General features: G+C 42.0%; 2 protein-coding genes across 5 annotated transcripts; both read right to left on the reverse strand.

Annotated features, from left to right (window-relative positions):
* Nucleotides 1-7,115: 7,115 nt before the first annotated feature.
* Nucleotides 7,116-14,322, reverse strand: LOC121698771 (centrosome-associated protein 350-like). 2 transcript variants are annotated; one of them, XM_042081132.1, is made up of 13 exons: nt 14,158-14,322; nt 13,939-14,066; nt 13,530-13,655; nt 13,000-13,193; nt 11,247-11,319; nt 10,741-10,878; nt 10,327-10,437; nt 9,788-9,949; nt 9,170-9,403; nt 8,369-8,770; nt 8,122-8,265; nt 7,698-7,823; nt 7,116-7,339 (listed from the first exon to the last, which is right to left on the reverse strand). In XM_042081132.1, the coding sequence occupies exons 1-13, from the start codon at nt 14,183-14,185 to the stop codon at nt 7,181-7,183; spliced, it is 2,025 nt and encodes a 674-aa protein (XP_041937066.1). In that variant the 5' UTR covers nt 14,186-14,322; the 3' UTR covers nt 7,116-7,180. The 2 variants fall into 2 exon arrangements, with proteins under 2 accessions (XP_041937066.1, XP_041937067.1); XM_042081133.1 differs by lacking the exon at nt 14,158-14,322 and having other exon boundaries at nt 13,935-14,066.
* A 2,972-nt stretch (nt 14,323-17,294) lies between these two features.
* On the reverse strand, nt 17,295-23,543 carry LOC121698770. 3 transcript variants are annotated; one of them, XM_042081130.1, is made up of 13 exons: nt 23,377-23,543; nt 23,158-23,285; nt 22,789-22,914; nt 22,278-22,471; nt 21,431-21,503; nt 20,925-21,062; nt 20,515-20,625; nt 19,976-20,137; nt 19,349-19,582; nt 18,547-18,948; nt 18,300-18,443; nt 17,877-18,002; nt 17,295-17,518 (listed from the first exon to the last, which is right to left on the reverse strand). In XM_042081130.1, exons 1-13 carry the CDS (start codon nt 23,402-23,404, stop codon nt 17,360-17,362), a joined length of 2,025 nt encoding a protein of 674 aa, XP_041937064.1. In that variant the 5' UTR covers nt 23,405-23,543; the 3' UTR covers nt 17,295-17,359. The 3 variants fall into 3 exon arrangements, with proteins under 3 accessions (XP_041937064.1, XP_041937063.1, XP_041937065.1); XM_042081129.1 differs by having other exon boundaries at nt 19,976-20,143; nt 23,377-23,542; XM_042081131.1 differs by lacking the exon at nt 23,377-23,543 and having other exon boundaries at nt 19,976-20,143; nt 23,154-23,285.
* Between the last annotated feature and the right edge of the window lie 1,404 nt (nt 23,544-24,947).

Below are 24,947 nucleotides of genomic sequence, written 5' to 3' on the forward strand. Positions count from 1 at the left end.
CGTTCAATGTTGCGCGTCAGTTTTCTCACTTTGCAGCCTGTTGCAAGTGGTTAACGCTATGTTGGTCAAGTTTTAATAGCTAACTGGGAGAAAGCAACCCGTTTGCAATGTGTTGTTGCTAGCTATGTTTTCGGCTTCATGGCAGGAGCTGACGATTATGTATTTACTTTATCAAGTGTGCTACTACGGTGTTAATGTAGGCTACACTATTTTATTTCTTCGATTTGATTTGTCATTCTAATTGTTGTGTATTGCTTAGTCGTATGCTCACTTGTCCCTGTGTGTGATTACCTCCCAGCTAGACCAAATGCTAAGCTTTTAAGCGACTGCCATGGCAAATATGATCATTACGCAGCCAAGTAGTAAAACACCTAATACAACACCAAACAGCCAAGGGCTAGGTTTGGTCTCAGCTTTGGTGGGGACGTCCAACCCCCCGCTGAAAAGTTAACTTTTACTGACAAGAGTCAGATTGTCAATAGACAATAGCCTCTTTCATTATTTATAGTACTCTAAAGTTAAACTAGCATCTCCGACTGGAGAGAAAATATGATAACAGAAGCTAAGCATATCTTAAATTTGCCCAGATTATATAGTCATATATATCATATAGTCATATAGTATTTTATTTATGTTAATGAGTATGGAAATGCACCATAGTTTAGGATTGAATATGTCTATGAATTTATGCGACTCTAAATTATATTTGTATTTGCTTAACTGTAATTGGAATTCTTTTGCTGTAAGATACCAGTGCCTTAATGGCGATTTCCTTTGTTATTTCAGACTGTTGGCAATACAGAATATCAGAAGTGAATCTACTCCATCTCATTATATTGTACAGCAATGCTGCTGACTCCAACTGAATTGACAATTTGACATAGGCTAATAATTAGAACCTCACCTGAAGCCCTGCTGTTTCCTCAACCTGCCATCCATCTGTAGTGGTTTGATGCTGTCTTTCCTGCATACAAAGTGGTTCATTCATTTTGTAGCCTATCCTTTGGCTAGCGAGTTTAACCCTCCTACCATATTGTATATGATAGTGTTATTTGGATATTATTCATCAAATAATGATTCATTATATTTGAATAACCAACAGTGTTAACTTATTCACATGCCAACACGTTTTTACAGCATGTGTCATAATGCAATGACAGTCCTTCAAACGAATTTGGGTCTCCCTTTTATTTCTCTGCATTGTGTAGGCTACACTCAGAAATTCATAACATAAACAGAATAGAAACGAAAAATGTCCAGATCCAATGTTTATTGTGACTTCCAAGATTCTAACTTAAGGTAGGCTAATTAACATTCAGTGACTTGGTAATAGCATCTATTGTGATAGCGCGACTTCTATGCGACCGTGCTGCACACCCCTAATCAATACTCCTGACCTTGGTTGAAAGATTACAGAAGCTAGGTTTATCTTTAACAATATCCTGGGTAACATATGCCAGTTAATACTATTTTTCCACATAATAGAATCTGCATAATTTGAAAGCCTGGTCACTACCAGTGCTAGCTTGTGTGGCTAGTTATTATGACCGCCACGCAGCGAAGCGGCGGTCATATAGGTTTAGTCAGATTTTTTTTTGTCTCCAGGGGTCATGTAAACCCATTCCATATGCACACATGTGCATAAACAGATACACACGCACACACATACATTCACAGTAATCCTACGTATGACACATACTCACACAGTAGACATATATACGCATGCATGCACATGCACACACACAGGCACATAAACAGGCAAACACACACATGCACGCACACACACCCACCCACCCACACATAAACATAAACATGTACTGTACACGCACACATTCACACAATTCAAGAATTTCTTAGAATTATGAACAGGCAAGATGGGGGTGGGGTTGTATAAAATGTATATTACATGTGAAATCTATGAACTAATCATGTTTTGGTACTTGTTGTCTAGCAGATACCAGTGAGAATTGAGTGTGCATAATGCAATTCAGTGAGACAGTTAGAATCATATATTCCTTTCAGCGTGAATTATTTTTGTGGAAAACGTGCTGGACTGGGCGGCGGTCATATTTTGTACCGCTCTGCGGTACATCTAGTTTTGCTTACTTATACTCTGCTTTATGAAAAAGCTTCGTATGTCCCCTTTCTTCTTCTTGGGTGGCATAGCTGATCTACACACCACAAAAAGGGGTTTGTATGTATGCTAAAGGCAAAAGGGAATATCAAAATGTTTCACTCTGGCCTTTCATGGGGTAGGCCTATGTATTGACAGACAGCCCTGGTAACTTAGGGGCCGTGCACACAACGCCGGTTTTTGTGAAACCGGTGAGGTTTTGTTTAGCCTACCGTTGTCGTTGACACACCTGCTCGCTTGACTACCAGTGCAATAAAGCAATGTGTGTGCAGCATGCGTGTCAGATAACCCTTCCCCCTCCCCCTCGGGTTTTCAGCCAATCAAATGACGACGTTTCTTGTAGGCCTACTGTCGTGCTGGCTGTCGGAATGATCAGCAGCACAAATGAGTTCGCTAAAATATTGGTGGGGACAATTTTGTCATCTTAAAATATTGGTTAGGACTAGTCATGAGCGTCCCACCCTAAATCTACGCCCATGCAAACAGCATTTGTGTAGCTTATAATAGAGGAATTACAGAACAATAATAACACTACCGCTAGGGTGCGTCTAGATTTCTAGGCTAAATATACACTGCAGTAGGCCTAGAACTAGAAATCATATAGTATTGTAGCATAGAAAATTGCCTTTTATTCGCAGATGCACAGAACTTCACAACAGACTGACACTAATGCAGGATGGCAAAGGTTTTTTATACCCTGGCACAGAACAGCAGGCAAGGCTGGCACTAACTGGAACACACACTTTAAGGCATAAATTACCTGATGGCTGATATTACTAAACATGTCATTAAAGTAAACAACTAATTAACACAGTTATTACAAAAAAAACATTCTGTGCACTTGCAGAGCATTCTGGTCCTGTTATGTCATTCAATGAACAATCAAACATGACTCGGTTGGCACATTACAGTTTTTCGTTTTGCTTTTCAGGAATGACATAAAAAGGAAATGTAATGAAATTGTCATTGTATGGACAGAGTTGGCTCCAGAGACAGCTTCTCAGTACAATGCATGTACCCATAGTGACCTGCTCAGAGTCACAATGGTGGCAGCTCCTCGAATTGAACTTACAACCTTCAAGTTTTCCATTGTGGAAGTTCAGATCCCTGACCACTAGACCACCACCACCATCACTACAGATGTCAGAAATGCACGCAGCAGTCCTGCCAGCAACAGCAAGAGCAATTGGAGCTCTCTGGATAGGTGTGGATTTTGTCGAAAGAACAGGGAAATCAGTATCTACCTCAGCCACCAAATGGCGATGCAGCAGGTCGCCACTCTGCGGTTGGCCCAGGGTTCGATTCCCAACGCTTTGGATAAAACTGTCTGCTAAATACCTGTCTGGCGTTTACCTTTAAATACCTGGAAAGGAAAAGGTGCTTTGCTCTGTTGTAAGAAGTTACGTGTACAACTGGGCTTGCACTTGTTGCTATTGTCCCTATACAACTGAGACTGAACTGTGCTGGATACTGGATAGCATTGTATGCACACATGTTCTAAATAGTTCTTTCTGTTCTTGTTTCTGTTCTTGTTCAATGTGTTCTTTTTGTAGTACTGTTACCAAAGAGTTTTCTCAGAATTATTATTGATATTTAGCATACACTAAAAAAAGGTCTCATTGTTGAGGGCGATGTTGTTCTCAAGCACCTTAGGGCTGCTTACAGTGAAGATAGATAGCGGTCCTGTGTCCTTGGCTGGGTGGGGTGGTGGCGGAAGAGGCTTTCCTTTTGCCTGTGGATACTCACAGCTCTGGACCACCAGTATTCTTCCCTTCTGATTCTGATGACTATTTTTCATTTTGAGTGTGTGTTATGGGAATTATTGTGTTGTATTAGTTAATTTTCACATAGTTACATTTCCCCTACCTCTGATTCTAATAAAGACTTTTAAATGACACCTATTTTGTGTGTGTTTATGGAGTTGTTTAACCTGGATGCCAGCCGAACTTAGCCCCGCCCACAACATTTGAGGTCAGGAAGCAGAGCGGTTCGGACCAGAAGAACAATTTTGTTCAGAGCTGAAAATGCAACTGTGTTTGACAGAGGACAGATGCTTGCTAGTGGCAAACAGAAGGTTGCTAGTGACAAAATATTAGCTTTCAGTATGGTATCTTTGTAAATGACATTTAATTACAAAGTGTTTCATTCATCCCGGTTCTCCCTAACAAAAACGATGTTGCTAGAAGGTAGACATGTAGATTTCGCCATCGCGTCTGTTGTAGAAGATATTGACAGTGCAATAACTTTAAAAAAAACGACCAGAAAACAATGTTAAGGCAATTGTGGAGAAGGATGGTTTGGGTGTTCTTCCTACGGGATTCGCCCCCTGTATCAGTTGAAATGCACCCCATAATCACATCCCAATGGAGCAGTATCAGACTCTATTCTGACTAGAATTGTTGGGTCTTATTTGTTGTTAATTGTTCACATAATTCAATTTCCCCCAAATCTGATTCTGATAAAGACTTTTAAATTACTATTTCCTATTTTGTAAGTGTGTGTGTGCGTGTGTTTACTAAATTGCTTATTTTTTGTCAATTTGAACTAAATTAAGTACCAAATCTCAGTCAAACCGGTCAAATGCAATTTGTCTGCCAACCAAGTGCCTGGGGCCACACAAGTTCAGCAAAGGGTGTGAAAGCAGATTCTGCCGAGGTACAAACAGGGTATCAGGTGTCCAAAAATCTGAAGAGTTTTGCCTCTTGCAGCCAGTTTGAGAAAGCCATCGATGCTCATCGAGTCCATCAGAGCTCACAGAGAAAGTCAGATCATTTGAGTCCTTATTTGCCTTGAATGTGGCATATCTGAGAAGAAGGTGGAATGTAAGACTTCATCTTATGCATACATGATTGATAGCGGCATGAATTTATTTAGAATAATAATAATAATAATAACTATCTTGGCAGCTGGCTTCAGCTAAACATTTACTGTTTAGTAACAGAACCCTTTTTGACTATAGTCCCTTTTTGACTATATTTGTGTAAAAATCCATGTTATAATATTCACAGAAGTTTATCTCTGCTAGTAACAATGGGCACAGCACGTCGAGCTAATTAGCTTGACTCCATTGCATATGAAACAACAGCTGTAACCTGAGGAAACTTAATGTAGTAGGGGGATAAGTTAAGCGTTATTCCGTGTCAACAAAACCAAAGTATACATAAACATGGTAATAGATAAATAAATAAATAAATAAAAACTGTTTTGATCATTTGTGTTATTACTACCAGTGGTCAAAAACCACTTTGGCGTACTTGTTCTTCACATTGTAGGCCTCTCGGTCTTGGTGGTGGTGTTGAAGCCTATAATAGCCTATAATGTTTTCTTGTCAAGTGTTGTGTTTGGTCTTTTTTTTATAATAAAGAGCACAAAAGAAATACCTGTTATGTCCTCCATAATGTAAAAGTAACGAGTAACATAAAAAGTTACTTTCCATAGAGGGTAACTAATAAAGTAACGGATTACTTTTTAAAGAAGTAACGAGTAACGAGCAAACAATACTTTTTAAAAAAAGTAACTTCCCCAACACTGTTCATATCACATAGCCATATTTATTCTGCTCTTATAAAGTAACTGCTAATACACTGCACATATTTATATCTAATTTATATTACTCTAAACCACCTTCCGTAAACCAACTGCATTCTACTGTCTACTGCACTATATTTCTTTTCCTGCCTATGCACCACCTGTCTATACTTTGTATATCACATTGCACTTTTCTGCTTTTTTGCACTTCTGGTTAGACACAAACTGCATTTCGTTGGATTTGTACTTGTACTCTGCACAATGACAATAAAGTAGAATCTAATCTAATGAGACAGCACCTGCACCTGAAGCAAATGGATGCCATCAGGTTCTGCTCTGGGGACTCCACCAGGTAATGAGAACCTCATACTACATGCACAAACTGCATGGTTGCGGTCCTCTGTTGTAATTATGCTGTTTTTACACCCAGGGCCCCTGAGCAACATGACGGTGTGAGTGACGTTGAAGTTGGACGCTGTGTGAGCGGCGACGGGCCAGCTGGTGACTCGGAGGTGAGTGGGAGAGAGAGGAGAGAGATGGAGTGGGACTCAAACCCGGGTTCCCATGGACACTTGGACCCCAATGTGGAACGGTTGCTGTAGCCAGTTGCACTCCTGACTAAAAGGCTTTTGACTGACCCGCCCCCGCCCCCCAAACACACACACACACACACACACTTGCACCCCCCCCCCCCCCTTTGAGTCTCATCCAATTCATTCAGTCTCACCCTCTTCCCACTTATTTTGCTTTTTTCCTTCTCTCTCTTTTACAGCCCTCTACTTCAGTCTTGTTGCCCCACAATAAAAGCAGCAACATCATTCAAGCTTGTTTGAAATGCTGATGTGCTGTAGCCTACTAAACATGTGTAGATAGTTGGAACAACAATGTAAAGAAGAAAATCCAAAATGGAGTCATAGAGTATTAGTGTTCAGGACTTCAGGGGAGGTGAAGGAAAAATAGACAAAAGTGAAATTTACAATGAATTGATATGAGGTCAGATTTGTTTGTTTTTTAATTCACAAATATATGCATTTACTGTTTGATTCACATGTAGACAGCTCTTGCAAATGAATAAATAAATAAATAAATATGAAAACAAAAGTGACAAAATATATCTCAGCCTTTGAATGTAACATAAATTCAACAAGGTGATGCCTTCAATACTTTCTGGGATTGTCCTGAATTTAGCTTATCCAGGAAAAAGCAGATTGTAATACAGAGCGAAAAATGTCCTAGATTCAGATCATATATATTTGAACTGGTTTGAAAATTCATAAAAGTGTATTTGGATCTAAATATATATTAAATATTAAGGTAAATAAATAAATAGATAAATACATCATTTTTTGTTATTACTACCAGTTTACACTTTAGATTAAACTCTTTTACAATACATTGTATGCATTAGTTGGTCTGTAACTAACCACTCTCCTATAAGAAGAAGGCGTACCACTACAATTGCAATGACATTTAATAGGGAGTAATGGGGTTTGGGGGGCACAGGGGATGGGAGGGGCTTTAGGACCTTTTGTTTTTCTTTTTTGAAAGGCCAAGCAGGCATGTGAGGGTGTCGTCTATTAAGTGATCAAAAACCACTTTGGCGTACTTGTTCTTTACATCGTAGGCCTCTCGGTCTTGGTCACGCCACTGGTGTTCCTCCACAGGTATGTCTTTGATCTGGAGGACCGAGTTGATGTGAAGAGTTAGTGTGTTCAGTGTTTGTACCATTTTTTAGTGTTTGATTCCATTGTTGTGAAGCCTGCCTCCAGGCTCAACCGTCTTCCTACTATGTTAGTTATATGAAGCGCCGATTAAACTTTTTTTAACCAGATCTACTTCATAGGTGTCCCGTTATTCCGAATTTAAAGCCACCCAGCCAATCAGAAAAGAGTATTTCTTCTCTCCGGGTGATAAGGAACTGTAATTGCATTTACAAACATGTACTGGATGTTTTACAGTATGCCCTATATATATCATGATGGGTCAGTTCCAAAGAACATATGTAGTGTTGTGCTCTTGAAGCATTGGAACTCACCAAGATCTGATCATATTTCTCCATATTGAGGCCTTTGAAAATGTGGGCAAAAACCTTCCCATAAGCCCCTGCATCTTTTCCTTCCTGGAGGCCACAAAGCTTGAAGACTTCCTCAGTGATGTAATGCTGGATAAAGACAGGAGACTATTAGCCCTCTATAGACCCTTTCAACTTAATAAACAAACAGATGCGAAATTTAAAAAAACAACATTTTGTAGAGCATTACACATTTTCATTCCAAAGTATCTGCGTTGGTTTTGAACGTTTCTGAACATTGAAACCCTCTGAGAAAATATTTGAAAGGGTCTATTACAGGATGTTTGTTAGTTAAAATGACTCAGGAATTCTACAGAAGTTTTTAAATAGATGTCTTAAACAGATGGGCAGATGTCATATATTGTCTATTCAAATGTTATTGCTTTACCTGGACTTTTGAAAGGTCATCAAAGGATTTCAGCTTGTTGACATAGTTACGGCGCTCAGGCTGAATTTGTTTCCACACAGGCTGTGTGGTAGGGTCTTTGGCACAGAGGTCCTGAAGGGTCTCCCAGGACAGATCAAAGATGAGCTGCACATGTACAGAAATAATACAAACAAACATCAATGAACAACATCTCAATGCAATTAAGTTGTATTGGCTATGTTGCCTATTCCCTCGACTCTTATCGAACCTTGTTGTAACTGCGTCTGCTGATGGTGTTTGTGGCTTGTCCAGGGGTATCCATCACCAGATACTGCTCCGATGGCCTGGGGGTTCGGACTCCGGAGAGATCCTTTGGGCCTTGTCCGAGCTCAAAGCTCTGCCACATCTCCTGCACGGCGTGGTGCACGAGCATCTCCACCTTGCCCGGGTGGTGCGGCGTGTCAAGGGCCTGCACCTGCAGCTGTCTGGTGGGGATCGTGACCTTTGACCCCGCCTGCCCAGCTTTAGTGCTCCAGGAGGCTTGGTCCTGAGCCCTGGTGTTGGAGGGGGCGGCCTTGTCCTCGCGGTTAAGCTGGCCCAACGCCTGCTGGTCAGAACGGGCTGAGACTCGGGGTGTCTCCTCCGCAGCGGACACGGCACTGTCAGTGAGCTGAAAGAGAGAATGCGAGTTTTACTTACAGGATCTTAAAGGACCAGGTGAAGGCTGGGAATGTGACAATCTTAGTTTAATGCTTAGACGTTAGTGCCTGGAGAAATCTTCTCCATCACCCCAAAAGACTTGGGTTGTACATTTACGGGTCAGTCTGCTGCTGGTTCTTATCAGACCAAACAGAACATTAGGTTCCAAAGAAAAGTGTTAAAAATAGCCTGATATTTGTTGCCTCTAGTATGTGACCCAGCCTGTGCCAAGTGTCACCTGTGTTGGGTATTAAAACCATATGGTATCGACGTATATATATCTATGGTTAGAACCATGCGGTATCAACGTATATATATATATATATGGTTAGAACTCTGTGGGAAGGTCAGAGGTCAGGCAGGGTCTCACCAGAAACTCTACGCAGTCATCAGTGCTGCTGAGGGACGAGCAGGTCTCAGCCTCATCCTCGCCGGACTCAAAGTCGTCTTTGTACTGAAGGTCACTGTCCTCTGTGTCGTCCGGCATCACTGCAGCATCATGAGAAGCCACCTCATACTTCGGAGACAGAGTACGGAGAGCGCTGTTCTTCTGGAAGATCTCCTCCAGCTCGCCTTGCTTAGCCAAAAGCAGGTCATAAAGATCCTGGACACACAGAAATGTATCAGAAAGGTCATCACTGAGACCATATGAGAAATGGTGCAACCTGCTTCTGTGTCTACAATGTCCTTATGCTTGATATGTCTGAACGAATAAGACTAGCTGCAGTATATGATTTATGGTTTATCTATACATGATCAGTACATATCATCTGTAACAAAACTGGTTTTGATTTTCTGTTGTGTTGTAAAGGCAGTAAGCTTTTAACGGGCTGCTTATTTCACCTCCAATTGAAAAATCAACTCGAGGAGGAAAAGCGCCCAACAACCTTCATATTTTTATCAAAATATAGTGCACCTCACTGTTTTACGAGTGACAAACCAGCCCCTGTCTGATCATGCCCTTATAGTCACTCTGCACACCACATACCTTTGTGGAGAGCTCTTCATACTTATCATTTTCGTATGAGGACTTGTCCACCTTCTCCTGGTGTTCTCCCATCGCCACCTTCAGACTCAGATCTTGTTCAAAGGTCTGGTCCTCAGTATCCTGCACCTCAGAGTAGAGGACCTTAGTGTCCTGGTCAGGAGCCTGGAAATTAATGCACTGTTATTTAAATGTACATGTATTAATTTACATATGTCAATTCTATTGTAAGGGACTACATTGTCCCCATAGCAACTTGGGGTTAAGCACCTTACTCAAGGGCACAATCTGGGTGGATTACAGTATGGTATTTACAAGTTCACAGATGGAAATACTGTACACTGCTATCATGTAATCTGGTTAGATTACAGTGTGAAGTATAATGATTTATGCTGCAACAATTTTCTTTGTATGGAGAGCTTCAATTGTGTAGCCGGTGTAGGCCGGCTGTAAGAGTACCGGTATTGTACATCAGATAGGCACAGGCCTTCCCACAGTAAGTACAGGTGGCTTAAGGGGAAACAAATCAGTCAATGACTTACAGATGCTGCAGGGGAGACCAGCCTGGCCTCCGGGGCCTTCAGGTCTGTTCGCTGCATCTGACCAGGTTGCAGAACTGAGGTCTCTACGACAGACTCAGACATTTGGGCCTCCTGCAAAGTTGAATTATGACGTCAAATCATTCCACTGCAGGCAGCTGTGGCTGAGGTGTGTGTGTGTGTGTGTGTTTTCCTGGTGACTATATTATGTGTGTTTTTTACTAGTGACTTTATTGTGTGTGTTTTCTTGGTGACTGTAGTGTGTGATCAGTTTTCCTGGTGACTGCAGTGTGTGTATGTTCTTGGTGACTGTGGTGTGTGTGTTGTCTTGGTGACTGTATTGTCATCTGTTTTCCTGATGACCGCAATGTGTGGTGTGTTTTCCTGCTGGTTGTGTGTTTCCTGGTGACCCCTGACCTTTTGGTAGACCTCAGCTTGCTTCTGCAGCTGAATGGTTGATGCTCTCTGGGTCTTGAGGTCGGCCAGGTGTTTCAGGAGCATCTTCCTGTCCTCGCTTGCAGCCTGAGTGGCCTGAATAAGCTTCTTCATCTGGGCCTGCAGACAAAAATAAAACATTTACACTTATATGTATTCATTTGCAACTGACACTTTTATCCAAAATGACTTACAGACGAGGACTGTCAATCATGCTACAGTGCAAAAGGAGACCTTAGAATAACAGTAAATATTACAGACAAAAGAGAGTTCATAATTAGACATCATAATATTTAATAAGACACAATTCATTCAGACATTTTATATCAGGTCATTTTATATCAGTTTGTTTGTTTAAGGACCACTGAGAAATACAGTGTTGAATTTAAGTTCCGTTAGACATCAAAATGTATTTTACATTGCATAGCCTGTCAGTTTCGCTTTTTGACTATTGCAAGGAGACCATTTGCAGGAAACAGATAGCCCACCTGCTGGTGCATCAGCTGGGAGGTCACACGAATACACTCCGTAAGAGGGCCTTGACCTGCCTCTTCACCACACCTGCACAGACAGGACAGGAGAGTAGGAGGGAGCAGTAGTCAGGCAGCCAGTCATTTAACAAGCAGCATCAACCTTGACTAGCAAGGCCTCAAGCAGTCACATTTACACTTACCGTATTTTCCGGACTATAAGTCGCACTTGTTTTCATAGTTTGGCTGGCCCTGTGACTTATAGTCAGTTGTGACTTATATCAAAATATATATAATTTTTGATATATATATAGTTTTTAAATGTTAATTTATAATGACTGACATGAACCAAAAAGTAAACAATACCGTCTACAGCCGCAAGAGGGCACTTTAGGCTTATGACAACTATATGCTGCTCCTGTACCCCTGAAAAAATTAACTGAATCATGCTTACCGGTAACTTGCTTGTTGGACTCGCTGGCTTGTTATGTTAATTTAGCCTATTCAGCCTCCCAGGTATGTTCTTTATGCTATTGGGTAGCTGAATAACTGTTAATGTGTTAAGTTAATATACTGTACACCTATTCATCCTGTTGTCCTGTGTGCTATTGTGTAGTTGAATAAATTGCATCTCCAGATTAAATGTCTGTTCCTGATCCACTATAGTATCTATCAACATCCATTAAACTATCTGTTTATCAACATCCATGTCCACTTAATTCCTACCTAGCAACCTCCATAGCAACCAACATACTTACCCTAGCAACTAGCATGGAAACCACAACAACCTAGCAACCACTACCATAATGTCAACCGAGCAACCACCATAGCAACCAACATGATTACCCTAGCAACCAGTATAGCAACCGCTTTATTTAGCATAGCAATCACCATATCTACCCTAACAACAACCTAGCAACCATCTCAATTACCCAAACAACAACCTAGCAACCACCATCATAATGTCATCCTAGCAATCACCATAGCAACCAATAGGATTACCCTAGCAACACCATAGCAACCATCTCAATTACCCAAGCGACAACCTAGCAACCACTACCATAATGCCAACCTAGCAACTACCACAGCACCCAACATGATTACCCTAGCAACCAGCTTAGCAACTGCTTTATTTAACATAGCCACCACCATATCTACCCTAGCAACCATCTCCATTACCCTAGCAGCAACCTAGCAACCACTACCAAAATATAAACCTAGTAACCACCATAGCAACCAAAATGATAACCATAGCAACCAGCATAGCAACCACTTTATTTAGCATAACAACCACACTGTCTACCCTAGCAACATCATAGTAACTATGTGCGCACTATATATTTTACATCAAATTTGGAATTGATTTGAATTGAATTTCTGGTTCATTTAGCAGACGCTTATATCTAAAGCGACTTCTATGTCATTTATATTACAGGTATTACAAGGCCACTGTCCCCAGAGCAACTCGAGGTTAAATGCCTTGCTGAAGAGCACAACTGTGGAAGCCGGGAATTGAATCCATAACTTTAGCTAGCCCAGCTCCTTAACCGCTACATTATCACCGCAATGTATCATATCACCGTAAATCTATCTACATTTGGACACCAGTCTATCAGACAGTAGAGCTGAGTGCATTTACGTGTGTATCGGTGTATGATATGGGCAAAAAAATGGCCCACATTCTAAACGAAATTGGATCCGGACCAAAGGCTCTAGTGTGAATGTGCTTTAAGTGTGTATAGGTGTGTGTGATCATATGGGCAACACCTGCCTTGGTTGGCAGGACAGCAGGTCGAGTTTGGCTTGGGCTTCCTGGACGAGGGCCTGCTCCTTAAACTGGAGCACGGTGGCCCAGAGCTCAGCTCGGCCGTTCTCCTCCGTCACCATCCGGTGGATCATGCTGAACATGAATGATGTCCAGCCGTCATCCACCACAGAGGGGCAGGCAGCAGCCGCTAACGCAGCCTGAGGGTACAAAAAGACTGGGTTGGGTCTGGGTTAGGGACTGGGTTACTGGGGAACAGCTTATCTGCTGAAAGGCAGTCCGGAATGGAGTATGTGCCCATCATGTCGAATCAGAGTGGTTTCAGTATAGGTGTGTAATCGGGTCAGAACTAAAACAGCTTCAGTATCTTGGGTGAGAATCAGGGTATGTATATCTGAGTGATTTATTTATAGTATGTTGGTGTGTAATTGAATCAGAACTAAAGTAGTTTCAGCATCTTGGCCGCTGATCAGATCAGAACCAGAGCAGTTTCAGAATCTCAAGCACTAAACTGCTGGGTTGACTAAAGTAGGTACCTCCTCAGCTAACGGGACAGTGCCGTTCAGTCGGGGAAGGTGTTGTCCCACACGCTGCATTCCCATCTGGGTCTGCAGCCAAACCTTCATACCCAACAGGTATTTTTCCTTGTTTGGACCTTGCACCTGTGGGTACGCAAATGGCTGGTAAATGGTCTTCACGTTTGAAACTTTCTCCTATCCATTTTTAGGCCCTCAACAGACCCCCCCCCCCCCCCCCCCCCCCCCCCGCCCCCCAGTTGCACTACCCTATCCCACCCATAGTGTTCTATTATTTATAGATGTACATGATGTAATTATACTTAATGAATATCCATATTTATTCTGTTTTTCTCAGAATATATTCTGTTAATACACTGTAGTATTCTAACTTCCGTTCTTAATTCTTCCGTTATTTAGCCACACTTACTTTTTTTTGATCAATTAAGACCTTGAATGGATTGTTTTGATCCATGATCATGGCCTCAGTTTGGCCTTCAAGGCCAGAAAATTCCAATGAAGGTGGCATGTATGAAGGTACGCCACCGTGTGGCTCACCTGAAATCATGATTGGAATATTAGGATGTGCTGAAAATAATATCAGTCAATATTTAAATGGCCTAGGAGTAGCCTTCCATTATTTTCTTACCTTCGACCACCGTTGCACCCATGATCATGTGGGCAAACACACACCTTATGAGTTTTAAGTCAGTTGATATGTAGCCTATTCTAAAATCCGTGAGAAATCAAGAGCGATTAAAAAAAACGTCTGCACACCAGCCAGGTAATGTTCAGAATAAAACTGTAAACAACTAACATTCCACATAAACAACAGAATCCTAATGACGTAATAAAAGCCTAATGAGTTGTCATAATAGTTGGACTGAACAGTCTGCGACGTGACGTCGTAAGATAGTGAACGTGGATGCCTCTTGAACTTGCAGTTTTATTCTGGGACTAATGCATTACGAATATGGTACACCAGAGCCATGCTCTGTGATACACTGACTGCAACTAATAGTAAATAAAATATTCACTAACCACAAGCTCATCCCTCTCAATTGCATCTGTTTTTTCATACAGAATCCCGTACAGGGGCATAACGTAGGCCTACTGTCCCACACTGCAGGTGGTGCTCCTTGCAGAGCCAATAAGAGGAGCCGCAAGGTCAAGCGGAGCCCCACATCTCTGGACGAGCCGTTAGGTCAAGTCCCATTTTTTAATCACTAGCATATAGCTATAGCATTAGTTTATATCGATATTTACCGTGGTACTGAATGATGCATAAGATTGCATGCGTTATTAAGATTTGCCTCGTTCAATGTTGAGCGTCAGTTTTCTCACGGTGTAGCCTGTTGCAAGTGGTTAACGCTACGCCTATTACACGGTTTGTTGGTCAAGTTTTATTTGATCATAGCTAACTGGGAGAAAGCAACCCGTTTGCAATGTGTTGTTGCTAGTAGGCTATGTTTTCGGCTTCATGACAGGAGCTGACGATTATGTATTTACTTTATCAAGTGTGGTGCTAAGGTGTTAATGTAGACTACACTATTTTATTTCTTCGATTTGATTATTGTCATTCTAATTGTTGTGCATTGCTTAGTCGTATGCGCATTTGTCCCTGTGTGTGATTACCTCCCAGCTAGACCAAATGCTAAGCTTTTAAGCGACTGCCATGGCAATTTATACTGATCATTACGTAGCCAAGTAGTAAAAACACCTAATACAACACCAAACAGCATTTGTGTAGCTTATAGATGAATTACAGAATCATAACACTACCGCTAGGGTGCGTCTAGATTTATAGGCTAAATATACACTACAGTAGGCCTAGAACTAGTTTATTCGCAGATGCACAGAACTTCACAACAGACTGACACTAATGCAGGATGGCAAAGGTTTTTTATACCCTGGCACAGAACAGCAGGCAAGGGTGGCACTAACTGGAACACACTTTAAGGCATAAATTACCTGATGGCTGATATTACTAAAGTAAACAACTAGCACAGTTATTACAATAAAACATTCTGTGCACTTGCAGAGCATTCTGGTGCTGTGATGTCATTCAATGAACAATCAAACATGACTCGGTTGGCACATTACAGTTTTTCCTTTAGCTTTTCAGGAATGACATAAAAAGGAAAAGTAATGAAATTGTCATTGTATTTCTAGTTCCAAGACACTGCACTGGCCATTGGGAGACAGGCCTACATCAGAAGAATTCAACCAGAATGGATTATTTTGTGGTAAGATTATCTTCATCTCGGGTGCTACAGCGTCCATACCATGTTCAGATCCAAATACCCAAGGGAACCCAGGTTGAGTCTGAAAAAAAAGGCTATCTTCACCGTGGGGCAGTTGTGGGAGACCTTGGACAGAGTTGGCTCCAGAGACAGCTCCTCAGTACAATGTACCCATAGTGACCTGCTCTGAGTCACAATGGTGGCAGCTCCTCGGATTGAACTCACAACCTTCAAGTGTTCCATTGTGGAAGTTCAGATCCTTGACCACTAGACCACCACCAACATCACTAGGAGATATGGGGCTTGGCGATGCAGCAGGTCGCCACTCTGCGGTTGGCCCAGGGTTCGATTCCCAACGCTTTGGATAAAACCGTCTGCTAAATACCTGTCTGACGTTTACCTTTAAATACCAGTTACCTGTAGATTACAAGATGCTTCGCCCTGTTGTAAGAAGTTACGTGTACAACTTGACTTGCACTTGTTGCTATTGTCCGTAAACAGGGACTGAAATATGCTGGATACTGGATAGCATTGTATGTACACATGTTCTAAATAGTTATTTCTGTTCTTGTTTATGTTCTTGTTCAATGCATTCTTTTTGTAGTACTGTTCATCAAAAAGAGTGTTCTCAGAATTATAATTGATGTTTAGCACCGGGTTCCCATGGACACTTGGACCCCAATGTGGAACGGTTGCTGTAGCCAGTTGCGCCACAGCACTACTGACTAAAAGGCTTTTGACTGACCCGCCCCCGCCCTCCAAACACACACACTTGCACCCCCCCCCCCCCCTTTGAGTCTCATTCAATTAATTTAAAGTCTCACCCTCTTCCCACTTATTTTGCTTTTTTCCTTCTCTCTCTTTTACAGCAGTCTACTTCAGTCTTGTTTCCCTACAATAAAAGCAGCAACATCATTCAAGCTTGTTTGAAATGCTGATGTGCTGTAGCCTACTAAACATGTGTAGATAGTTGGAACAACAATGTAAAGAAGAAAATCCAAAATGGAGTCATAGAGTATTAGTGTTCAGGACTTCAGGGTAGGTGAAGGAAAAATAGACAAAAGTGAAATTTACAATTAATTGATATGAGGTCAGATTTGTTTGTTTTTTAATTAAAAAATATATGCATTTACTGTTTGATTCACATGTAGACAGCTCTTGCAAATGAATAAATAAATAAATAAACATATGAAAATAAAAGTGACAAAATATATCTCAGCCTTTGAATGTAACATAAATTCAACAAGGTGATGCCTTCAATACTTTCTGGGATTGTCCTGAATTTAGCTTATCCAGGAAAAAGCAGATTGTATTACAGAGCGAAAAATGTCCTAGATTCAGATCATATATATTTGAACTGGTTTGAAAATTCATAAAAGTGTATTTGGATCTAAATATATATTAAATATTAAGGTAAATAGATAAATACATCATTTTTGTTATTACTACCAGTTTACACTTTAGATTAAACTCTTTTACAATACATTGTATGAATTAGTTGGTCTGTAACCAACCACTCTCCTATAAGAAGAAGGCGTACCACTACAATTGCAATGACATTTAATAGGGAGTAATGGGGTTTGGGGGGCACAGGGGATGGGAGGGGCTTTAGGACCTTTTGTTTTTCTTTTTTGAAAGGCCAAGCAGGCATGTGAGGGTGTCGTCTATTAAGTGATCAAAAACCACTTTGGCGTACTTGTTCTTTACATCGTAGGCCTCTCGGTCTTGGTCACGCCACTGGTGTTCCTCCACAGGTATGTCTTTGATCTGGAGGACCGAGTTGATGTGAAGAGTTAGTGTGTTCAGTGTTTGTACCATTTTTTAGTGTTTGATTCCATTGTTGTGAAGCCTGCCTCCAGGCTCAACCGTCTTCCTACTATGTTAGTTATATGAAGCGGCGATTAAACTTTTTTTAACCAGATCTACTTCATAGGTGTCCCGTTATTCAGAATTTAAAGCCACCCAGCCAATCAGAAAAGAGTATTTCTTCTCTCCGGGTGATAAGGAACTGTAATTGCATTTACAAACATGTACTGGATGTTTTACAGTATGCCCTATATATATCATGATGGGTCAGTTCCAAAGAACATATGTAGTGTTGTGCTCTTGCAGCATTGGAACTCACCAAGATCTGATCATATTTCTCCATATTGAGGCCTTTGAAAATGTGGGCAAAAACCTTCCCATAAGCCCCTGCATCTTTTCCTTCCTGGAGGCCACAAAGCTTGAAGACTTCCTCAGTGATGTAATGCTGGATAAAGACAGGAGACTATTAGCCCTCTATAGACCCTTTCAACTTAATAAACAAACAGATGCGAAATGTAAAAAACAACATTTTGTAGAGCATTACACATTTTCATTCCAAAGTATCTGCGTTGGTTTTGAACGTTTCTGAACATTGAAACCCTCTGGGAACATATTTGAAAGGGTCTATTACAGGATGTTTGTTAGTTAAAATGACTCAGGAATTCTACAGAAGTTTTTAAATAGATGTCTTAAACAGATGGGCAGATGTCATATATTGTCTATTCAAATGTTATTGCTTTACCTGGACTTTTGAAAGGCCATCAAAGGATTTCAGCTTGTTGACATAGTTACGGCGCTCAGGCTGAATTTGTTTCCACACAGGCTGTGTGGTAGGGTCTTTGGCACAGAGGTCCTGAAGGGTCTCCCAGGACAGATCAAAGATGAGCTGCACATGTACAGAAATAATACAAACAAACATCAATGAACAACATCTCAATGCAATTAAGTTGTATTGGCTATGTTGCCTATTCCCTCGACTCTTATCGAACCTTGTTGTAACTGCGTCTGCTGATGGTGTTTGTGGCTTGTCCAGGGGTATCCATCACCAGATACTGCTCCGATGGCCTGGGGGTTCGGACTCCGGAGAGATCCTTTGGGCCTTGTCCGAGCTCAAAGCTCTGCCACATCTCCTGCACGGCGTGGTGCACGAGCATCTCCACCTTGCCCGGGTGGTGCGGCGTGTCAAGGGCCTGCACCTGCAGCTGTCTGGTGGGGATCGTGACCTTTGACCCCGCCTGCCCAGCTTTAGTGCTCCAGGAGGCTTGGTCCTGAGCCCTGGTGTTGGAGGGGGCGGCCTTGTCCTCGCGGTTAAGCTGGCCCAACGCCTGCTGGTCAGAACGGACTGAGACTCGGGGTGTCTCCTCCGCAGCGGACACGGCACTGTCAGTGAGCTGAAAGAGAGAATGTGAGTTTTACTTACAGGATCTTAAAGGACCAGGTGAAGGCTGGGAATGTGACAATCTTAGTTTAGTGCTTAGACGTTAGTGCCTGGAGAAATCTTCTCCATTACCCCAAAAGACTTGGGTTGTACATTTACGGGTCAGTCTGATGCTGGTTCTTATCAGACCAAACAGAACATTAGGTTCCAAAGAAAAGTGTTAAAAATAGCCTGATATTTGTTGCCTCTAGTATGTGATCCAGCCTGTGCCAAGTGTCACCTGTGTTGGGTATTAAAACCATATGGTATCGACGTATATATACTGTATCTATGGTTAGAACCATGCGGTATCGACGTATATATATATATGGTTAGAACTCTGTGGGAAGGTCAGAGGTCAGGTAGGGTCTCACCAGAAACTCTACGCAGTCATCAGTGCTGCTGAGGGACGAGCAGGTCTCAGCCTCATCCTCGCCGGACTCAAAGTCGTCTTTGTACTGAAGGTCACTGTCCTCTGTGTCGTCCGGCATCACTGCAGCATCATGAGAAGCCACCTCATACTTCGGAGACAGAGTACGGAGAGCGCCGTTCTTCTGGAAGATCTCCTCCAGCTCGCCTTGCTTAGCCAAAAGCAGGTCATAAAGATCCTGGACACACAGAAATGTATCAGAAAGGTCATCACTGAGACCATATGAGAAATGGTGCAACCTGCTTCTGTGTCTACAATGTCCTTATGCTTGATATGTCTGAACGAATAAGACTAGCTGCAGTATATGATTTATGGTTTATCTATACATGATCAGTACATGATTTATGATGTATCAGTAACAAAACTGGTTTTGATTTTCTGTTGTGTTGTAAAGGCAGTAAGCTTTTAACGGGCTGCTTATTTCACCTCCAATTGAAAAATCAACTCGAGGAGGAAAAGCGCCCAACAACCTTCATGTTTTTATCAAAATATAGTGCACCTCACTGTTTTACGAGTGACAAACCAGCCCCTGTCTGATCATGCCCTTATAGTCACTCTGCACACCACATACCTTTGTGGAGAGCTCTTCATACTTATCATTTTCGTATGAGGACTTGTCCACCTTCTCCTGGTGTTCTCCCATCGCCACCTTCAGACTCAGATCTTGTTCAAAGGTCTGGTCCTCAGTATCCTGCACCTCAGAGTGGAGGACCTTAGTGTCCTGGTCAGGAGCCTGGAACTGAATGCACTGTTATTTAAATGTACATGTATTAATTTACATATGTCAATTCTATTGTAAGGGACTACATTGTCCCCATAGCAACTCGGGGTTAAGCGCATTACTCAAGGGCACAATCTGGGTGGATTACAGTATGGCATTTACAAGTTCACAGATGGAAATACTGTACACTGCTATCATGTAATCTGGTTAGATTACAGTGTGAAGTATAATGATTTATGCTGCAACAATTCTCTTTGTATGGAGAGCTTCAATTGTGTAGCCGGTGTAGGCCGGCTGTAAGAGTACCGGTATTGTACATCAGAAAGGCATAGGCCTTCCCACAGTAAGTGCAGGTGGCTTAAGGGGAAACAAATCAGTCAATGACTTACAGATTCTGCAGGGGAGACCAGCTTGGCCTCCGGGGCCTTCAGGTCTGTTCGCTGCATCTGACCAGGTTGCAGAACTGAGGTCTCTACGACAGACTCAGACATTTGGGCCTCCTGCAAAGTTGAATTATGACGTCAAATCATTCCACTGCAGGCAGCTGTGGCTGAGGTGTGTGTGTGTGTGTTTTCCTGGTGACTATAGTATGTGTGTTTTTTACTAGTGACTTTATTGTGTGTGTTTTCTTGGTGACTGTAGTGTGTGATCAGTTTTCCTGGTGACTGCAGTGTGTGTATGTTCTTGGTGACTGTGGTGTGTGTGTTGTCTTGGTGACTGTATTGTCGTCTGTTTTCCTGATGACCGCAATGTGTGGTGTGTTTTCCTGCTGGTTGTGTGTTTCCTGGTGACCCCTGACCTTTCGGTAGACCTCAGCTTGCTTCTGCAGCTGAATGGTTGATGCTCTCTGGGTCTTGAGGTCGGCCAGGTGTTTCAGGAGCATCTTCCTGTCCTCGCTTGCAGCCTGAGTGGCCTGAATAAGCTTCTTCATCTGGGCCTGCAGACAAAAATAAAACATTTACACTTATATGTATTCATTTGCAACTGACACTTTTATCCAAAATGACTTACAGACGAGGACTGTCAATCATGCTACAGTGCAAAAGGAGACCTTAGAATAACAATAAATATTACAGACAAAAGAGAGTTCATAATTAGACATCATAATATTTAATAAGACACAATTCATTCAGACATTTTATATCAGGTCATTTTATATCAGTTTGTTTGTTTAAGGACCACTGAGAAATACAGTGTTGAATTTAAGTTCCGTTAGACATCAAAATGTATTTTACATTGCATAGCCTGTCAGTTTCGCTTTTTGACTATTGCAAGGAGACCATTTGCAGGAAACAGATAGCCCACCTGCTGGTGCATCAGCTGGGAGGTCACACGAATACTCTCCGTAAGAGGGCCTTGACCTGCCTCTTCACCACACCTGCACAGACAGGACAGGAGAGTAGGAGGGAGCAGTAGTCAGGCAGCCAGTCATTTAACAAGCAGCATCAACCTTGACTAGCAAGGCCTCAAGCAGTCACATTTACACTTACCGTATTTTCCGGACTATAAGTCGCACTTGTTTTCATAGTTTGGCTGGCCCTGTGACTTATAGTCAGTTGTGACTTATATCAAAATATATATAATTTAACATGTTTTTAAATGTTAATTTATACTGACTGACATGAACCAAAAAGTAAACAATACCGTCTACAGCCGCAAGAGGGGCACTTTAGGCTTATGACAACTATATGCTGCTCCTGTACCCCTGAAAAAATTAACTGAATCATGCTTACCTAACTTGCTTGTTGGACTCGCTGGCTTATTATGTTAATTTAGCCTATTCAGCCTCCCAGGTATGTTCTTTATGCTATTGGGTAGCTGAATAACTGTTAATGTGTTAAGTTAACACAGTGCCTTAAAGTGCCTTGCTGAAGAGCACAACTGTGGAAGCCGGGAATTGAATCCATAACTTTAGCTAGCCCAGCTCCTTAACCGCTACATTATCACCGCAATGTATCATATCACCGTAAATCTATCTACATTTGGACACCAGTCTATCAGACAGTAGAGCTGAGTGCATTTACGTGTGTATCGGTGTATGATATGGGCAAAAAAATGGCCCACATTCTAAACGAAATTGGATCCGGACCAAAGGCTCTAGTGTGAATGTGCTTTAAGTGTGTATAGGTGTGTGTGATCATATGGGCAACACCTTGGTTGGCAGGACAGCAGGTCGAGTTTGGCTTGGGCTTCCTGGACGAGGGCCTGCTCCTTAAACTGGAGCACGGTGGCCCAGAGCTCAGCTCGGCCGTTCTCCTCCGTCACCATCCGGTGGATCATGCTGAACATGAATGATGTCCAGCCGTCATCCACCACAGAGGGGCAAGCAGCAGCCGCTAACGCAGCCTGAGGGTACAAAAAGGGGGACTGGGTTACTGGGGAACAGCTTATCTGCTGAAAGGCAGTCCGGAATGGAGTATGTGCCCATCATGTCGAATCAGAGTGGTTTCAGTATAGGTGTGTAATCGGGTCAGAACTAAAACAGCTTCAGTATCTTGGGTGAGAATCAGGGTATGTATATCTGAGTGATTTATTTATAGTATGTTGGTGTGTAATTGAATCAGAACTAAAGTAGTTTCAGCATCTTGGCCGCTGATCAGATCAGAACCAGAGCAGTTTCAGAATCTCAAGCACTAAACTGCTGGGTTGACTAAAGCAGGTACCTCCTCAGGTAAGGGGACAGTGCCGTTCAGTCGGGGAAGGTGTTGTCCCACACGCTGCATTCCCATCTGGGTCTGCAGCCAAACCTTCATACCCAACAGGTATTTTTCCTTGTTTGGACCTTGCACCTGTGGGTACGCAAATGGCTGGTAAATGGTCTTCACGTTTGAAACTTTCTCCTATCCATTTTTAGGCCCTCAACAGACCCCCCCCCCCCCCCCCCGCCCCCCAGTTGCACTACCCTATCCCACCCATAGTGTTCTATTATTTATAGATGTACATGATGTAATTTTTCTCAGAATATATTCTGTTAATACACTGTAGTATTCTAACTTCCGTTCTTAATTCTTCCGTTATTTAGCCACACTTACTTTTTTTTGATCAATTAAGACCTTGAATGGATTGTTTTGATCCATGATCATGGCCTCAGTTTGGCCTTCAAGGCCAGAAAATTCCAATGAAGGTGGCATGTATGAAGGTACGCCACCGTGTGGCTCACCTGAAATCATGATTGGAATATTAGGATGTGCTGAAAATAATATCAGTCAATATTTAAATGGCCTAGGAGTAGCCTTCCATTATTTTCTTACCTTCGACCACCGTTGCACCCATGATCATGTGGGCAAACACACACCTTATGAGTTTTAAGTCAGTTGATATGTAGCCTATTCTAAAATCCGTGAGAAATCAAGAGCGATTAAAAAAAACGTCTGCACACCAGCCAGGTAATGTTCAGAATAAAACTGTAAACAACTAACATTCCACATAAACAACAGAATCCTAATGACGTAATAAAAGCCTAATGAGTTGTCATAATAGTTGGACTGAACAGTCTGCGACGTGACGTCGTAAGATAGTGAACGTGGATGCCTCTTGAACTTGCAGTTTTATTCTGGGACTAATGCATTACGAATATGGTACACCAGAGCCATGCTCTGTGATACACTGACTGCAACTAATAGTAAATAAAATATTCACTAACCACAAGCTCATCCCTCTCAATTGCATCTGTTTTTTCATACAGAATCCCGTACAGGGGCATAACGTAGGCCTACTGTCCCACACTGCAGGTGGTGCTCCTTGCAGAGCCAATAAGAGGAGCCGCAAGGTCAAGCGGAGCCCCACATCTCTGGACGAGCCGTTAGGTCAAGTCCCATTTTTTAATCACTAGCATATAGCTATAGCATTAGTTTATATCGATATTTACCGTGGTACTGAATGATGCATAAGATTGCATGCGTTATTAAGATTTGCCTCGTTCAATGTTGAGCGTCAGTTTTCTCACGGTGTAGCCTGTTGCAAGTGGTTAACGCTACGCCTATTACACGGTTTGTTGGTCAAGTTTTATTTGATCATAGCTAACTGGGAGAAAGCAACCCGTTTGCAATGTGTTGTTGCTAGTAGGCTATGTTTTCGGCTTCATGACAGGAGCTGACGATTATGTATTTACTTTATCAAGTGTGGTGCTAAGGTGTTAATGTAGACTACACTATTTTATTTCTTCGATTTGATTATTGTCATTCTAATTGTTGTGCATTGCTTAGTCGTATGCGCATTTGTCCCTGTGTGTGATTACCTCCCAGCTAGACCAAATGCTAAGCTTTTAAGCGACTGCCATGGCAATTTATACTGATCATTACGCAGCCAAGTAGTAAAAACACCTAATACAACACCAAACAGCATTTGTGTAGCTTATAGATGAATTACAGAATCATAACACTACCGCTAGGGTGCGTCTAGATTTATAGGCTAAATATACACTACAGTAGGCCTAGAACTAGTTTATTCGCAGATGCACAGAACTTCACAACAGACTGACACTAATGCAGGATGGCAAAGGTTTTTTATACCCTGGCACAGAACAGCAGGCAAGGGCGGCACTAACTGGAACACACTTTAAGGCATAAATTACCTGATGGCTGATATTACTAAAGTAAACAACTAGCACAGTTATTACAATAAAACATTCTGTGCACTTGCAGAGCATTCTGGTGCTGTGATGTCATTCAATGAACAATCAAACATGACTCGGTTGGCACATTACAGTTTTTCCTTTAGCTTTTCAGGAATGACATAAAAAGGAAAAGTAATGAAATTGTCATTGTATTTCTAGTTCCAAGACACTGCACTGGCCATTGGGAGACAGGCCTACATCAGAAGA

This window comes from Alosa sapidissima, chromosome 23, assembly GCF_018492685.1.
Source record: "Alosa sapidissima isolate fAloSap1 chromosome 23, fAloSap1.pri, whole genome shotgun sequence".
NCBI lineage: Eukaryota > Metazoa > Chordata > Actinopteri > Clupeiformes > Clupeidae > Alosa > Alosa sapidissima.

Excerpts from the sequence above, each read along its gene's own strand:
- LOC121698771 (XM_042081132.1), bottom strand. The coding sequence starts at position 14,185 with ATGATCATGGGTGCAACGGTGGTCGAAG. Across the intron at positions 10,438-10,740 it reads AAGCTGAGGTCTACCAAAAG|GAGGCCCAAATGTCTGAGTC; the intron begins GTCAGGGGTCAC and ends TCAACTTTGCAG. Across the intron at positions 8,266-8,368 it reads GCAGACGCAGTTACAACAAG|CTCATCTTTGATCTGTCCTG; the intron begins GTTCGATAAGAG and ends GTACATGTGCAG.
- LOC121698770 (XM_042081129.1), bottom strand. The coding sequence starts at position 23,404 with ATGATCATGGGTGCAACGGTGGTCGAAG. Across the intron at positions 21,504-22,277 it reads CTGCTGTCCTGCCAACCAAG|GTGTGGTGAAGAGGCAGGTC; the intron begins GTGTTGCCCATA and ends CTGTCTGTGCAG. Across the intron at positions 19,583-19,975 it reads ATGAAGAGCTCTCCACAAAG|GATCTTTATGACCTGCTTTT; the intron begins GTATGTGGTGTG and ends CTGTGTGTCCAG.